This window comes from Astyanax mexicanus, chromosome 4 (genome assembly GCF_023375975.1).
Source record: "Astyanax mexicanus isolate ESR-SI-001 chromosome 4, AstMex3_surface, whole genome shotgun sequence".
NCBI lineage: Eukaryota > Metazoa > Chordata > Actinopteri > Characiformes > Acestrorhamphidae > Astyanax > Astyanax mexicanus.
The window spans coordinates 33,438,971-33,451,526 of NC_064411.1; the positions used below are offsets into that span (position 1 = coordinate 33,438,971).

General features: G+C 38.3%; 1 protein-coding gene across 1 annotated transcript in view; it reads right to left on the bottom strand.

Annotated features, from left to right (window-relative positions):
* Positions 1 to 1,038: 1,038 nt before the first annotated feature.
* me1 (malic enzyme 1, NADP(+)-dependent, cytosolic) overlaps positions 1,039 to 12,556 on the bottom strand; it is a 122,047-nt gene continuing 110,529 nt past the window's right edge. Inside the window, exons 12-14 of the mRNA XM_022679195.2 lie at positions 10,782 to 10,955; positions 3,198 to 3,296; positions 1,039 to 1,381 (exon numbers count right to left, since the gene is read on the bottom strand). Coding sequence (XP_022534916.2) covers positions 1,214 to 1,381; positions 3,198 to 3,296; positions 10,782 to 10,955 — 441 coding nt within the window. The 3' untranslated portion in view covers positions 1,039 to 1,213. The remainder of the gene's footprint in view (positions 1,382 to 3,197; positions 3,297 to 10,781; positions 10,956 to 12,556) is intronic.

The window sequence follows — 12,556 nt, forward strand, 5'->3', positions numbered from 1 at the left end:
GTGCTTGTTTTGTGTTTGTGAACGTGTTACCAGTGTTTACCTGGAAGAAGGCCAGTATTCACAGTTCCCATCTTACATCTAGATAGAGCTAGATGTCAGTGAGTCATTATTCTAATGCTATATGGAGCTTATTACAGGTAGACACTCTCACTTACCACTGATTTTATGTTGGTTTATTCTAATGTTATAAACAGTTAATTACAGGTGGACATCTTCACTCACCATTGACTTGATGTTTATTTAGAATTTGAGTTGAGTTGCCTAACAAAAAAGTTTATTTAAAGTGATTTTGAACAACAGTTTTTTTCTTGTGAAACATGCACACAACCGGAGTTTTCAATTCATGGCAAGAAATAAAAACACAAAATCACTTTAAAGGTTTTCATATGAGCAGACTCCAAATATTCAGTGAAGAAGAAATTCCAACATACGGCTCTGGAAAAAAAAAGAGAACACTTAAAAATGATGAGTTTCTTTGATTTTACCAAATTGAAAACCTCTGGAATATAATCAAGAGGAAGATAGATGATCACAAGCCATCAAACCAAACTGAACTGCTAGAATGTTTGTACCAGAAGTAAAGGCATAAAGTTATCCAAAAGCAGTGTGTAAGACTGGTGAAGGAGAACATACCAAGATGCATGAAAACTGTGATTAAAACCAGGGTTATGTCACCAAATATTGTTTCTGAACTCAGAGAAACTGAAGTGGTCTCTTATTTGTTTTCCAGAGCTGTATTTTGGCTTGTTTTAAGTATATACAGACATGAACTGCACATTTATTCATTCACTTTGTTTTTTTTTTTTGTTTTTTTTTTTGTGTTTGTGAAACAGAATTGATTTCCAAGTCTTCAGTCAAAGCTCTGCTACAATTTACCATTATGTCCTGCTGGGATGTCCAATTTCTCCTGCAGTCACATGCAGCCATTTGCCCGGCTGCTCTGAAAGCTCTGACAGCTTCTTCGTTCTCAGTGTGTAGAACACGCCTGCTGTCCTCAGGTTTTTAAAAAGTGACTCTCAATAAAAACACAAGCACATCTTTTGACAGTTTTTTGGTAAAAGTGTCTTTATTCAGTGCTCATGTGCGTCTCTTTGGTTGACAGCTAACAAATACATTCGGTAAAAACACTCCTGTGCGTTTCAAACAGATATATATATTTTAATTTCTTGCAATATATTATCTATAATATACCTGTGTACTCTGTGAAATTTGGTCACAGTTTGCAGTTCTGAACTGACATGGCCTCATCCGGCCAGCCGTACGAATCCACAGTGAAGTTGTCGTAGTTTGTGTTGAAGATGAGCGAGCGGACGAACGCCTCCTTATCGGCGGGTTCCGGGAAATGAGTTGCTATCTTGTGCTGGTATGCGTACTCCACGATCTGTTAACAAAACACACACAGGAGGAAAAGCTTGTAAAAAGACCAGTTAAAAATTGGGACACACCTTAAATTCAGTCCCAATAGTCCTATTTGCGTAATTGTCTAATCCATATAATGACAAGAACTACTCTACAAGAAAAAAATACTTTAAGAAATGAAGGTCAATCAATCTGAAAAATTTCAAGAACTCCAAAAGTATCCTAAAGTGCACTCGCAAAGACCTTCAAACATTATGATGAAACTGGCACTCATTAGGACCAACCCAGAAAAGTTGTTTGGTTGTTGGGGTTTTATTGCCACTTCAGCATAAATTTGGCATACACTTTGTTTTATATGTTTAGATAGAGTACAGTTGTTCAAAGGTTATAGCATGATAAGGGAAATGTAACTCACTACATATGTATTAAATTAGATGTTTGAGGTTAAGATGTGATAAAAACTTAAAAATTCCCCAGAAAAAGAAGACCAAGTTACCTCTGTTGCAGAGGTTTTACAGAGAGTTTTGTTTTGTTTAACTCTTTTAAGTTACTACATGATTCCTTACGTGTTCCTTATGGATGACTTCACTGTTCATTTACAATGTAGAAAAAAAATATTCATTGTATTTTTCGCACTTTACGGCACACTTAAAATCCTTGCTGCTAACCCCGGCTAGCACTGCTGGAGCAGCTTTAGCCGTTAACCATGCTAAGCGCTAGCTCTTTGGCCATCCAAAGATGATTATTATCGGCCTGTAGCTTGCTCCTAACCCCAACTAGCACTGCTGGAGCAGCATTAGCATTAGCTGCTTACTGCACTAAGCGCTACCTCTTTGGCTGTTCAGAGGTGAATATTATCGGCCTGTACCCTGCAGCTAACCCCGGCTAGCACTGCTGGAGCAGCATTTGCATGCTAAGTGCTAGGTCTTTGGCCGTTTAGAGGTGAGTATATTGGACAGTAGCCTGCTCGATTACTGTATTAAAAGTAAAAATATTAGCTAGTGGGACGACCCGCTAGCTAATATCGCCCAGGCTTACCAGAACACTCAGGGTTTCCCAGTGTAGCTCTGTCGAGTGGCATTAGCCGCTATCTGCTAGCGGTTAGCTGCTAATGCTAATGCTCCAGCTTTAGTGGAAATCTGTAAATCTAAGTTTACTGTAAATAAATAGAAGCAGTTTAGTCACCCAAATAAACAGATTTCAAGAGAGAACCCAACAGCATGCAAACACTATGCTGCACAATTTGAAAAGAGTGTGTGTTTGTATTGTTTTGTTGAACTGGTAATCACTGAGCTTCAGAAAGGTTGCTTACCAAAGCTGGGTAATTTAGCACCACCACTAGCATAGTAGAGATGTGCTTTTTGGACAGTAAAGCTTGTAAAAATATTTACTGATCAGCTACAGAGTAAGACTCTGTAGAATCTGGCAACCCATGCGAGGAGTAGCGGAAGGAGCGGGTGGAGCAGAAATCTCTGGATATTTGGACTCCTGTTGGCATTTTACACACTCACTCACATTTATCACTGATTGTTCCTTTAAGTTATGTATAATAAACAGATGTCAAGCAACTTAATGAACAGTGTTTTGCTTTTCTTTAATAATGTATTGCTCTTAAAAAACAAAAATATATAAAAAGGAAACAATATTTTAAAATATATCAGTGTAAATAAAGTATTATCAATACTTCGCAGTTTCCAGGCAACACTCCGAGATACCTTAAACAACACCACGACACATCTGGATCTGACCTTTATGAATCTGGCCCACAATGTTTATCAAGAAGAGAGAACACAGAATACACTCCCACTGAAATCCTGTTAGTACGTCTGTAGTCTCACCTTTACTGCTATTTTGAAGGAAACGTGTTGAATGCTGGGGAGAGGAGGGTACAATCTGCCTTCAGCCAGATCCTTCTCCGTCACCATCTGAGCAATTGTCTGCAAACAAACAAATAATCAAACAAAAGAACAATGCCATTAAAAAATATGCAGTAAAAGAACAACAAAACCCCCCAAAACAGGCTTATGCTACACTGAAATAAAGTTACCATATTTTTCGCACTATAAGGCGCACTGGATTATAAGGCACACTATCAATAAACATCTATTTTCTGGTCTATTTTCATACACAAGGCTCACTTGATTTTAAGATTATAAGGCGCATTATGTGACACTAGTAAGGGACAGTGATGTTGCCATGTTTTCCTTCTAATGGTGGTGGTGGTGGGGGGATAACTAAAAGCTAAGATGGATGTTAATTTACACAAGTTTCTCTCCTGAAAACTGTTTATTTGGGTGAATAAAGCTTTTCCATTTATTTACAGCAAGCTTAGCTTTCCAGATTTCCAATAAGGCAGGGTGCAGCAGCATTAGAGTTAGCAGTTAAATGCTAGCTCTAGTAAATGCCACCCAACAGTATTCCCCAACCCTGAGTGTTCCGCTAACCCAGGGCAATATTAGCTAGCAGTTTGTCCCACTTAGCTTGTTTTAACACAGTAAACACGCACACTACAGTCTGATATACCCACCTCTGAATGGCGAAAGAGCTATTGCAGTTAGCGGGTAATGCTAATGCTGCTCCAGCAGTGCTAGCCAGGGTTATCAGCAAGCTACAGGCTGATATACTCACCTCTGTAAGGCCAAAGAGTTAGCACTTAGTGTGGTTAGCAGCTAATGCTAATACTGCTCCAGCAGTGCTGACCAGGGTAAGCAGCAGGCTAAAAAAATTTTAGGTGGTTCTTCAACAAACATCAACGAAGTAAGAAATATTCAGGATAAAGATGCATAAAGAAAGAAGCCAAACCAACCGCACACTTTATTAAACACTTCACACTTTCCTCAAGCTGACGAGTGTGTAGGAGTTTTGAATGACAGAACAAATCATTTGATCTGTCAACTCAATTTCCGATGCCATAGCGACAGAGGCGTCTCCAAATCACAGAGTTTGTCAGTTTTCCTGAGAAAACCCGGAGCTAATCCCACTGCAGGGTCTGAATGAGGCCCCATATAATAGCTGCCATTCCTCAACTCAGCTGATTCAAGTTGCGTGAAATAACTGTTTTTAAGCCTTAGAAGTGGCAGTTACGTAATCCTACACTCTTCAAGCGTTGGGGGGGGGGGGGGGGCATACTGTTATGATGAATAAATGATTAAATGAGTCATTTCAGGTCAATTAAAGATTTTCTCAGCTGCCCTTTTGTGGTCTGTAGGGGAAAAAACACACTTGGAAAACAGAGGTCTGCACTGAGGACCTGTCAGAATTTAATTGTTATTGGCGGGAAAGGGGGTTTAATCAATCCATGCAAAGTAAGAGCGGGGTTACATATACATGTAGAAAAATCCTGCAAATTAATAAATAATCTAGAAAATAATAATCATGCAATGATTTTGTTGCATAACGAACAGAAGGAAAACAACTAATCAATCAGTAAGTAAACAAAGAAAAAAGGAAGCAGATTCAAGTTAACAGCCAAAAAAAAAAAAACTTCTCAAAATATTACTGATAAATATCAAAACGGAGGATGGAAAGACACACACACACACAAACACACATACACACACACACACACAACAACAACAATGGGACAATTTCAGCATCTCTGAATCACCTGATGGCATGTGTTTGGACTGTGGTAAGAAATGGGACAACACTATCCAGAGCAATATTACTGTTTTAATAACTACATAAGTACATTTCAAGCACTAAATTTAATTAATTTAATTTTTATTAGGACTGTGGGCAGGAGTGGCAGAAATGTGTATATGGCGGATGGCCGCGGAATTAAAACAATGGTAATGGGACTAAAACAAGTGGGAGCGGAAGGTAAGGAGACTAAAACAAGCTGGACTAAAACAAGCAAGAGTGAGCAGTAACGGGACTAAAACAAGCGAGAGTGGGTAGAAACGGGACTTAAACAAGTGGGAGCGGGCAGTAACGGGACTACAACAAGTGGGAGCAGGCAGTAACGGGACTAAAACAAGTGGGAGCGGGCAGTAACAGGACTAAAACAAGTGGGAGCGGGCAGTAACGGGACTAAAACAAGTGAGAGTGGGCAGTAATCGGACTAAAACAAGTGGGAGCAGGCAGTAACCTGACTAAAACAAGTTAGAGTGGGCAGTAACGGGACTAAAACAAGTGGGAGCAGGCAGTAACGGGACTAAAACAAGTGAGAGCGGGCAGTTACGGGACTAAAACATGTGGAAGCATGCGGTAGCAAGACTAAAACAAGCAGGAGTGGGACTAAAACAAGCAGTAGTGGGTGGTAACAGGACTTAAACAATCGATAGTGCTACTAATACAAGAGGGAGCGGGCAGTAACAGGACTAAAACAAACGGGAGCGGGACTAAAACAAGCGGGAGCGGGCGTTAGCGGGACCAAAACTGATTGTATTTTTCTTTCAACCATAAAATACACAACTGTTTTTTCGTTAAGTTTGTTGGTCGGCTGTGCTCAAAACAATCACGCAGCACTAGGAGGAGAAACCGGAGGAACAGCAGAGTGAGAAAGGAAAGGAAACCAACCAAGGGTTTCATAATGTCCCTTTAAATCTAAATATGTAACTAACTCTACGATAGCGATGCTAATACCACAGTAGAAAGTAGCGATGGGTGATAGTGATGGGGGTGCAGACACTAGCTGTGGATTCCAGTGTTTTAAGGGTTAATCTCCTTCAGCGCAACAGTTAGTCTGTGTTGTGTTATAAAATCATGATTTTTCTGCAGTGTCATGCTGAAAAACTTTTCAGCAGAATTGAACATAATGATGGAGGCCAGGGCTAGAGTTTTGTGGGGTCTTGGTCTCACTTTAAAATGTGCTTCAAGCTATAGTTTGGCAAAATATTCAAATTTAAACAATTTCCACAGTCCCACAAAAGTATTCCATCAGTCAAGGCACCCAGAGTTCACAGTTTTAGTTTTGTGTTCTGAAGTTTCATGGCTAAAGCTGGGCCGACACTAAACAATCCACAGCCTGATTTTACCTCAGAGTTGTTCCTTCTCACACACTTTCACATAGAAATAAAAAAAAGGTCCATGATTGGTCATCACAGGTGCTCCCTATGTAGACTGAAAAAACCTAATGTGGGAGATTTAGAGTAGGTCTTTTTCCCCACTTTTACAACCTGAAAAATCAACTCATTATTTCTCTTTGGGGAAAAGTTGTTTGCCTGAAGGGAGTTAGTGTAGTTTCTTTTTTTTTTTTTTTGTTCTTAATTTTCAGTTTAGTTAGTTGTTTATCCAATAAATGGTTTTGTTCGTATTTCCTATTTCCTATCCTTCTTGAGTTTAAGCATCAACAGCTCGTGAGCAGAGCTAAAGCCGTTTTTTTTTTTATTTGAACTATTTTTCTGCTGAACAGGTGATCACTGAGCTTCAGGAAGGTTGCTGACCATAGCTGGGTAATCTACATTTTAAACACTAAAAAGTACACATATTCATGGTGAGACTCTTGTTGCTTGCCACTGTGTATCAATCTGGCAAACCATGTGAGCCTAACATTGGGGAGGAGCAAAAGAAAAAACCTATCCAGTGGTTGGAAATTGGACTTCTGTAGCTTATGTCACACACTCGCTCGCATTTATTGAGCTGGTGAGATCTCTTCATTTTGAGCAAAGATTTTGAGTAAAGAACTTTATGAACCTGAATATGAAGGTGGTTTCTTTTTGTACAAGATAAATCCAATAAACAAAAACACACACAAATTCTTTTACACTTTATATTTTAGTATAATAGTTGCTAAGCTACAGGCATTTAATTATTTTTCACATACTCTGTGTGAATGAGTGCCACAAATATATTTCATAAATAAATTCAGAAACAAGAATGAAATAAACATAAAAGGAGAAACAAACAAGAACTGGTTGGTCCTTGGCAATACTTTCTGCACATGCCCATTCACAGCTGATTATGAGCTTCCTGCAAAGTCTGAATGTGCTGATACGTCCCTGAGAACAGAATCACAAAAAGAAAGAAAGATAGCTGTGCCTCTCATTAGATGGTTCTTTTCTATGTGAAGTAGCTCTTTGGCAGTACCCATCAAAAGTTCAAAGCACCTCTTCTCATTCAATGTGTTTACTTTCTTTTTATATTTTTTTTTAATTGTAAATTTGATATTGAAGGTATTCAAGCGATAGAGGAACAAATACATAATGGTTTAGCAAACAAAAAGTGTTAAACAAACCAAAATATGTTTTATACTTCAGATTCTTCTAAGTAGCTATATTTATATTTAAGTACAGATCTTCACACTCTTGGTATTTTAATCTCAGTGTCTTCATGAGGGAGAGTCACCGGGAATAGTTTTCTCAGCGTTTTGAAGGAAGGAGTTCCTGGAGGTGCTGAACAATAGTTGCTGCTTTTCCTTCACACAAATCACCTCAAATCACCATCTCAGTTGATCAGGTTTAGATCAGGGGATTGTGGAGAACAAACTATTTTTTATGTATGTAATTCCATATGTGTCCCTTATTTAACAGTTTTATGACTTTAAAATTGATCTACAATACCGAAAACGAATTAAATAAAGATATAAAGAAACTCAATAAATGAGAAGGTGTTTCCAAACTTTTGGCTGCTTTCACACCTGCCTTGTTTGGACCAGACTTTCAGACTTAAGATTTTCAGTTTGGGTCTGAACCAAAGTAGCAGATGTAAAAGTGGTTGTGAAGCCAAAGAACCAGTTAAAGCTATCTAATAATGAAGGAGCAGGGGTATTTAATTAGAATTCAGTTCGGTCCAGTTTGATAAAATTTCGTCAGGCTAAGGTCCGGAACGTCGTCATTTTTAACTTGTGTTGTGATCCAAATGCTATATTTATTCTATTTGATTTTATTTATATTAGATTTATGCCTGCCTGTCATGATAAATACATAAATGACTTATCATACAATATATGGAGAAATGTTTGCTGAACTAAGATAGAATATCAGGTTTGTTTAAATGTTTTGTTTTATGTTATTTAATATTATTACTGTTAGTATGTTTTATAAATGTAGTATTTCAATTTCTTTTTCTGGTGCGCAACATCTGACTTAGCCTTTCTTGTTTTATTTTCCGACTATAGCATCTTCTCACTGCCTGCGTCGCCTGTGTGGCTCCACGCTCTCGCATCTGCACAGATCTGATTGGCTGTGAAAAGATTTTGGTGATCTTACAACACACATGATTGGTCTGTGAGTTTACTGTGCCACAAAGACCACGACTGGTAGCCACAAGTGAGGCTCTGTTTTTGCAAGAACCTGCTGATATGTCAACATTATAATACAGCGCTTATGATTCTGTCTTCATAATCAAACTGCAAATTTCAGTGTCAACCAGGTGTGGGAAAAATATCAATATTGTGATATATTGTAACGCTTAGACTGTGAATTCATTCATTCACTGTAAAAGTAGATTAAACCTTATCAATAAATATAAATAAAAGGAATTTGAGGATAATCTTTTACACTCATTCTGTTTTAGGATGTGCGTGTGTATGAGACGGTGAGTCAGATTTTGACAGAGAGCTAGAATTCGGCACAACACCTGGCAAACAACTCAAAGCTGAACAATCAGACCACAGGACACTTTTCAACTCGGTGTCAGTCCATCTCAGATGAGCTCGGGCTCAGAAAAGCCGGCAGTGTTTCTGGGTGGTGTTGTGGATATATGACTTTTGCTTTGCATGGCAGAGTTTTAACTTGCACTTTTAGATGGAGTGATGAACTGTGTTCACTGACCATGCTTTTCTGATATGAGTTTTTATTGCTGTGCCACCTGACTGATCACAAGCATTAGTCTTCTGTTGGTTTTCTACCTTGCCGCTTACTCGCAGATATTTCTTCAGATTCTCTGTTTCTTTTGATGATATTATGGATTATAGATGATGAAATCCCCAAATTTCTTGTACTGTATTTTTTGCACTATAAGGTGCACTTAAAATCCTTTAATTTTCCCAAAAAATGTCAGTGCGCCTTATAATCCGGTGTGCCTTACGTATGAATTCTACCAGTCATGTTGTAAGGAGCAGTAAAGCCACTCTGCTGAAGTACAGCGTTATAGTTTAGTTCTCCAGCACCGAGACTCGAGACTGGAGCAGTACTAGCATTAGCTGCTAATCGTGCTAAGCACTAGCTCTGTCACCGTTCAGAGGTGAAAATTATCCACCTGTAGCCTGCTCCTAACCCCAGCTAGCACTGCTGGAGCAGTATAAGCATTACCGCTAACCGTGCTATCCTGGTCCTCCGGGCCAAAGAGGAAAAGTATTTCACTAAGTATTCCAAGAATTCCACCTACAAAGCTACAACAAGTATGCTACATTCACATTATCAGGCTGAAGTGACTCAAATCAGATTTTTTTTGCTCAATGTGGCTCAAATCTGATTTTTTTCAATGTGGTCCTAAATCGAATACATATCTGATCCATGGACATGGACATGGAAATAAATCTGAACAGTCAAATCTGAATGCATGCATCTTTTTGCTTTTATGCATGCGCTACATGCTTCTCTCTCATCTCCACACATCTCTTGGTGCAGCTGTGCAGCTCTAGCTGCAAAAACAGCAAAAGCAAACCGCTTGTCCTTTTTTCACCTCCTCGACCTGAACATGTTCTTCAGACCAGCTGTTTACTGTTTCTCCACTCCAGCAAAAGATGCTCCACATATGAGCTGCTAACAACCGCATCCATTTCACATTTATAAAGCTATGAGTCGTCTCTCAAATATGATATTTTTTGTTGTTGGTGAAGAAGGCAACATTTAGGTATCAATGTGCGCATGTGAGGCATTTCAGGAACAGATTAGTTTACATTACACACAGATACAGCTCACTTACATTTGGGAGTGTAAAACATCAAGAAAAAAAAATCTGATTTGAGTAGTCTCTGTGTCCTCAGATCCTAAATGCTTATTGAGTGCTGTTTAAAGGTAAGGTGGTGTAACACAGTGGTGGACATGAACATGCCCCAATGTCTTTGGAACGTGTTACAGCATCAAATTCGAAATGAGTGAATATTTGCGAAAACTGATAAAGTTTATCTGGTTGAACATTAAATAACTTGTCTTTGTAGTGTATTCAATTGAATGTAGGATGAAAAGGATTTGCAAATCATTGTATTCTGTTTTTATTTAACGGACTTTGTTTAAAGCTATTAGCATGCAGCAAAAAAAAAAAAAAAAAAAAACATGCATCACAAATGCATAGGTCATCATGAAGGTTAATTTTTTTCTCCGCAAAAAGCACATGAGGCTGCACATTCCCAGCCCTACTGATCCACTTGTTTAATGGTATTATATGTATAATTATATGAGGAGAGCTCCTGCTGTGCTGAAATGGAAACCTGTAGGCACTGGCCATTTACAGATAAGACTGGTGATTCCTGCTGAAAGAGGTCAGAGAGGAAGAGAGCGAGAGAGAGTGAAAGTGAGAGATAGTGAGTGCATTACCTCTGCAGTAATGAGGAATATGTCCTCAGAGATGTTCCTCATGGCGCAGGCTGTGACCCCCAGCCCCACTCCAGGGAAAACGTAGGCGTTGTTGCCCTGCCCGGGATAAAACCTCCGTCCATCTGCCAGCGTCACAGGGTCAAATGGACTGCCACTGGCAAATATACCCCTACCCTGTAACAGTGAGGTGGTGAGGAACAGAGAAAGTGAACATGAGAAGACGTTCATCTCATGTGATTTTATGTGATTCTGGAAAGGATGAAACCGAAACTTCATGTGAAGCACTGTTCTTTTGTGCATGGGCATCTTTACATAGTATGTACTATTCAGACAAAAGTTGGATATGAGTGTGAACAGCCTTAAACAAACTGGATTTGGTGAGAGGATCTGATTCACATATGTAGCCAAATATATATTTCAACCCTGCAAAACACCCATTTCATTAAATGCACACTCTCAAATATAAGTGGCTACTAATGATGCCATAGTAAAGGCCATTTACTAATTTGTACTCAAATCTCTTAAAAAAATAAGACTTTTTACAGAATCATAGATTTTTAAGGGTGTACGCATTAACACTTTATAGTACATTATACCACATTTAGTTCCGACCCTGCAATGTGATTGGCCGAGAGGCATTCTCTCTGAGAGTGCCGTTATCAGCCGGTAATGCACTGTAACTAAAACTCTCCATATATTACTCCGCCACATACAGGTAACCTAGCAATGATGCAGCGCTTACAAGCCAACCAGCACAGCTACAAACAGAGCAGCAATGGAACTATTTTAATTCGCATTTACCTCAAGTATTTATAACCAAACAGATCATATTTTATCGTCATCTTTAACTCAATATCTTTTAATAAACAATGTGGTATAATCAAATATAAGCAAATTAATACAATATACGTGAGGTTTGTCAGCACAGCAGTGCCAATATTACACATTTTAGCACTCCCTCTCAATAATTATTATTGCTTAAATATACAATTCCAGTCAAACGTTTGGACACAGCTTAAATTCTGTGTTTTTTAATTATTTCAAATATTTATGCATTTTAGATTAATACTAAAGTCATCCAAACTATGACAAAGAAAACATTATTTACAAATGATGTAGTTACAAAAGTGCTAAACAAACCAGAATATGTTTTTTGTTTTAGATTCTTCAAAGTAGCACCTCTTGCTTAGATAGAGACAGTTTTGCACATCTTGGCTGGATTTTCTCAGTCAGCTTTATGAGGTAGAGTCACCTGGAATGATTAGCTTTCAGTTAACAGCTGTGCTGAACTTGTTAAGAGTTAATTACTTGCATTTCTTGTCTCTTAATGTGTTTGAGATCATCAGTTGTGAAGTTGTGAAGAGGTAGAGTTACAGGTATACAGTGAATAGCTCTATTTGAGTAATGTTTTAGAACATATTATAGCAAGAACTACTCAACTAAGTGAAGATTAGTAAAAATTACTTTAAGAAATGAAGATCAGTCAATTCGTCTAATCTATTATGCTGAAACTGGCACTAATTAGGACCTCCCCAGTAAAGGAAGAGCCAGAGTTACCACTGTTGAACAGGATAAGTTCATCAGAGTTACCGGCCTCAGAAACTACAAGTTAACAGCTTAACTATAGATAAAATGAATAGAATATTTTGGTTTGTTTAACACTTTAAAGTTACTATATGATTCCTTATGTGTTTCTTTATAGTCTGAATAAATTCAGTATTCATTTACAATGTAGAAAATGTTGAATGAGAAAGTGTGTCCAGACTTTTGACTGG